The following is a 5,233-nucleotide window of genomic DNA, read 5'->3' as shown; positions in this document are numbered from 1 at the left end:
AGAGATCTCGAAGAGGAGGAGAAGCCAAAAATTGTATTTCACGTTGTGGTCGACGGTGGCTAAGGACGCAACACATTCGTTCCATGTTCAAGTATCTTTTTATTTTTATTTTTAGCGAAAGGATGCAATTTTCTCTTCTTCTTTTTTTGAGAGTAAGGATGCAATTTTCTCATGTTCAAATTTATTTTCTAGAGGATGTACAGGCCCGTTGGACTGCGCGCGGCCCGCTCCAGCAAAAAGTAAAAGAGAAGGTCACACGGCCCAACCCTGCACTTCACTTCCCTCGTCGTCTCCACTTCACTTCCCAGCTCCGCCGCCGCATCTCGCATCTCGCAGCCGCGCTCGCCGGCGCAGCTGAAGCTCTCGACGCTCATCGCTTCGCCGCTCGCGCAGCAACCACCTGGTAGACCCTCTCATCCCTCACGCTCCCCCCTCGCACCCGGGATGGATCTCTAATCTTTTCCCCTCCTTCTCCCGATCTGCGCAGACTATGAGCTCCTCATCTCCACGGACGGCCATGGCGAGGGACTCCAAGAAGAAGAAGAAGAAGCGCCTGAAGGGGAGCCCGGTGTCCAAGCTCACCGACGACATCCTCGCCGATATCATCTCGCGCGTGCCGTACAAGTCCACCTGCTGCTGCAAATGCGTCTCCACGCGCTGGCGCGACCTCATCTCCTACCAGTGCCGAAACAAGATGCCGCAGTCCATCGTCGGCTTCTTCTACGAAGGTTACAACGAATTCCGCTCTCCCAAGAAGGCTCGTTATTTTACCAATCTGTCACGGCAACGCTATCCTCTCGTCGACCCCTCGCTGTCTTTCCTGCCCAATTGCGAGAGCCTTGACATCTTGGACAGCTGCAATGGCCTCCTCCTCTGCCGCTGCTGGAAGGTGACTGATCCCAAGACATTGGATTATGTGGTGTGCAATCCCACTACTCAGAAATTGGTGGCCGTGCCTGCCACTGACTGGTCCAGCATGGTGAGCGTCGCTCGCCTGGGATTCGACCCGGCCGTTTCTTCCCACTTCCATGTATTCGAGTTCATAGATGAGGAGTCATGGGGTATATCTGAGGACGAGCTTGATGGCGATTGCTGTGGACGCATCGAAACACTAGCAATATACTCATCCAAAGCTGGAGCTTGGAAATATCAAACAGTTGAGCATGGTCGCTTTTCGATACCCAAGAATTCAGTAAGCACATTTTTTAATGGGATCTTACATTTGGCTAACTTATTTGAATGTATAGTAGCTGTTGATGTGGAAGGAGCTAATTGGTGGCTCATTGATGTTCCTGAGCTACCTTACTATGCTGATTGTATCGGTGGCATATTTCCATCACAGGGACGGTTGTATTTTGCTGATTCTGATGGTTCTAAACTATCAATCTGGGTTCTTGAGGACTACGTTACAGGAAAATGGACTTTGAAGCACAATGTGAGCCACTTGCAGTTATTCAGAACAAAGTATTCATCGTATGTGAATAATTATGAGGTTATTTCTATCCATCCGGAACACAGTTTGGTTTTTATAGTCGGTGGAGTTGAGAAGACACTAATGTCATACGACATGGATTCTAGAAAGCTGTGTTTTATACGTCAACTTGGCTCTGAGTGTAAGCTTGAATGGCAATGGTGGCCTGAATGCGGCAAAAAGGCTCCTCCTTTTTATCCACATGTCCCCTTGTTCTCAGAGTCATTGGCAGATGAACACTAAATCTCTTTCTTGTGTACTGCAGCTTCACAATTCTCCATCTTCTAATGATATTGGAGTTTGGTCTTGAATTCGGGCAGCAGTGGTTTCGGTAGCTGTTTATGAAGTTCTGATAGTTTTTGTTGGTGCTTGAGCACACTCATGTCCTGACTATTGCAGTTAAGTGCGTAACTGAGCTTGTGATTGTGTACTTTTATATATTCATGGCAGTTAGCAGCCCGCTACTTTAATTATGGATGTTATGATCATTCTGCTGAACCATTATTAATGTCTTCTATATCCAAATTCTGGTCTTTGCTTATTTCTTTCTTTGAGAATAATTATATGTGTTGCAACCTTTGCATTTGGATCTCCTCTTGCCTTTGTCATGCTACTGAATGTTTGGATTCCATCGTTTTTACAAATTACAATGTGGTCTGGAAGCGTTTTTTTATCTCCATTCAATAGTGAAAAATGATCAATGTGTAAAGTATTTCTCTTGGAATTAGGTAATGTTGTTGAGTTATATAGTTTCTGAAGTTGGAATTTCGTCTATGTCATTTCTTGCAAGATTTTTTATTCAATTGCATAATTCAGTATGAGATATTCACATATATAGGGAATGATCGGATCCATCTGAAGTAGAAGACTTTTGGTAGTAACTGCCTTCTCTGTATGTTAGTTTTAAAAATGCTGAAAGATAGCTATCATAAACGTAGAACTTGTGGGGACTATATTGAAGTGTTAAATAACTAATATTATTGTATGCCAATTCTGTCATTTGTGCCTAATTTAGGTCTGCTGTAAGTGGCACTAATTAAGCCTGAAGGACTTGAAGATAATTCACTTCAGGTTTGAGCAAGCAGCAACAGTGGTGTTCTTAGCTAGTTATTTAGTTATGTGTGTGAACTTTGTATCGTACCTCCACTTTTTTCAAGAATCGTATTATAACTTGTCTATTCTGTTGTGTTCGATGTGTTAGTCACCTTGACTAGCCGAAACTACTAAAATGACATTTATGCACTTTCATAATAAATAGTGGAAATTAATTTTCATATGTCCCTACTAAACATGTTGACCTTGTATTGTAAATCTCTGAGTTGCTTACCTGCCTTTTTTATTGGAAAGGGCTGGCTTTAATGCTCGATCATCTGTACTAATACCCTGTTACTTTAATCATGGATATTGTTGAACCATTAAATTATGGTCTCTGCTTATTTCTCTCTTGGAGAATATATTATATGTGTTGCAACTCTTGCATTTGGACCTCTTGCTTTGTCATGCCAATAATGTTTGAATCCGGTATTTTTAACAATATGGCCTGGGAGCTTTTGTTAATCTCCAGTCAAGAATGAAATAATCTATCCGTAAGTATTTCTTTTGGAATTAGATAATGTTGTTAAGGATGTATAGTTTTGTGAAGTTTGAACTGGATTTATGTCATCTCTTGTAAGACTTATTATTTAATTGCATAATTCAGTTATTCCAATATGACATCTTGTTGGATGATTGGATCCACCTGAATTAGGAGACTTTTGGTAAGCAAGTGGGGAATATACTGAAGTGTTAAACACCTAGTAAGTATTCTTGTATGACACCAGTCAACAATTCTGTTCGTGGATTACCCTATTTTATTTTGCCAGTGCCAAACTTAGCTCTGCTGCAAGTGACCCTTAAGAAGCCCCAAGGAGTTGATCAGGTTTAAACTAGTAATAGCAGTGGTTGTTTGTGCCTGTGAACATTGTATGGTGCCTGCTCTATTTTTTAGAATTTCGTATTATGAGTGGCCTGTTACTGTTGTGTCCTACCAATGTGTGCAGTGATGCAGGCCTAGCCCTCTTGCATTGGTAGATCATCTATTGGTTGAGCAATAGAGTGGGTGTGGATCTTCCTTACGCCATTTTTTAAATTGGATACTAAGAAGATTTCCATTTTATTTGGACTGTTACTATTCTCACTGTGGTAAAGTCAATTGCCTCTTGAAATGGGAACTTCAGACGTGCCCTTCAAATTAGATACACTATGCTCTAATCTAATGAATGGTAGACTTTTTGTTTTTGTGCCATTTTTATTTTGGCCGGCTTAATTCACATACATGGGCTTTCTTTCTTTCTTTCTGTGTTGGCAACTTGGCTTTGTCGTTCAGTTTTGCTCAACAAAAAGACGTGCCCTACAAAGATTGAAAGAAAATAAAAGATGTAAAAAATGCAGGTAACAACAGCCGATAGAAAAATGTACAATAGAGGAGTATGAAGCTCCAAAATAATAAATGAAAAATTCTCCAGAGAAAACGACGTGGAAAGGAGCGCGTCTGATTCTAGTCTTCTCAACGTGCATCCCTATTTTCTCTTCGTAAACTATGCCTCTTGTAGCAGATATCTTCTGTCTACGTGCTGTGCCTGCCATGATGATCGTAATTAGGTCGGTTACACAACCCTTAAGAACACGTGAATGAACATATTCTTAGATGCCTACTATAGTACTATTCCAAACACGCTATGTGTGTCTAACTCCTAGGTTAAAGTGTAATTGCTTCCTCTTCCTGCTAAGTCTCGATATTTGAAAGATGATGTAAGCCGGAGGCCATAGGAAGAAGACCCATGACAACTTGATAGATATATATCGAGCTAATATTGAAGGAAGTGTGGATCCCTAATATTTAGAGAATAAGATTGGAGGTTCGTATGGTGAGTGTGCATTAAATACTTACAAGGCACAAATCTTGACCATACTTTTAGTACAATGAAATATTACGAATTCACATCCAATTAGATGGTCGTTGTATACTACTATATTTTAATAAAAGGATGGAAGTGTAAATGTGGTTCAGTTCAATGGTCCTCGCATCCGGTAAAATGGAAATCACATGGCTACGACAATGAGAATGATGAATGAATGACTAGGCCTCTAATCTTCAGCAAACATGACTGAATGGATTATATATGTCCTTCCCTTTCTGACGACTGTGTGGTCTATGCTAAGGTGTGCTCCTCTTTTTGTTTGCGTGTTGTCCTTTTATTGTTTTTATAAGGGTTGGAAATATCTTTGATATCTACAAAACTAGATCGTATGTTGATAAGCTTCGACGGATTTTTTGATGGACGCAACTTATGCTCCCAGTCATTACAACCTTGTGCTCCTGAACCATACATGTACTCCCGTAGATAACATATGTGTACTCCCCATGCACAACATATCCCCGCATAGTGCAACTGATACTCCCCGCACAGTACAACTTTTACTTAACATGTACTCTTGCAGGGTGCAATCTCTGTACTTCCAACACAAATTGTACTTCGCATGACAATACAACATGTGGTGCTTTGAATGTGCAACTTGTACTCCACGCACAGTACAACCCATACTCCCGGTGCAACCTATACACAAGAAAACAAGAAAAATACCCAGGGAAAAGACAACTGTAATCTCCTCCTGACTCCCGAGCAACATTCTTCATCCTCCTGAGCAAGCGCTCCCTAGCAAGTAGCCACGTGCCAGGCCCGAACGGTCGTGTGTGACCTCCACATGGGGTTACCAGGGGGT

General features: G+C 41.5%; 1 protein-coding gene across 2 annotated transcripts; it reads left to right on the top strand.

Annotated features, from left to right (window-relative positions):
* The first annotated feature begins 285 nt into the window (after nucleotides 1-285).
* Nucleotides 286-1,944, top strand: LOC119278344 (F-box protein At5g07610-like). 2 transcript variants are annotated; one of them, XM_037559706.1, is made up of 3 exons: nucleotides 286-403; nucleotides 488-1,192; nucleotides 1,343-1,944. In XM_037559706.1, exons 2-3 carry the CDS (start codon nucleotides 491-493, stop codon nucleotides 1,712-1,714), a joined length of 1,074 nt encoding a protein of 357 aa, XP_037415603.1. In that variant the 5' UTR covers nucleotides 286-403; nucleotides 488-490; the 3' UTR covers nucleotides 1,715-1,944. The 2 variants fall into 2 exon arrangements, with proteins under 2 accessions (XP_037415603.1, XP_037415602.1); XM_037559705.1 differs by having other exon boundaries at nucleotides 488-1,944.
* The last annotated feature ends 3,289 nt before the right edge of the window (nucleotides 1,945-5,233 follow it).

Source organism: Triticum dicoccoides, chromosome 3B, assembly GCF_002162155.2.
Source record: "Triticum dicoccoides isolate Atlit2015 ecotype Zavitan chromosome 3B, WEW_v2.0, whole genome shotgun sequence".
NCBI lineage: Eukaryota > Viridiplantae > Streptophyta > Magnoliopsida > Poales > Poaceae > Triticum > Triticum dicoccoides.
This window is presented reverse-complemented; position numbering and strand designations above follow the sequence as displayed.

Bases quoted from the DNA above. Each gene is read 5' to 3' on its own strand.
- LOC119278344 (XM_037559705.1), top strand. From the start codon at position 491: ATGAGCTCCTCATCTCCACGGACGGCCATGGCGAGGGACTCCAAGAAG.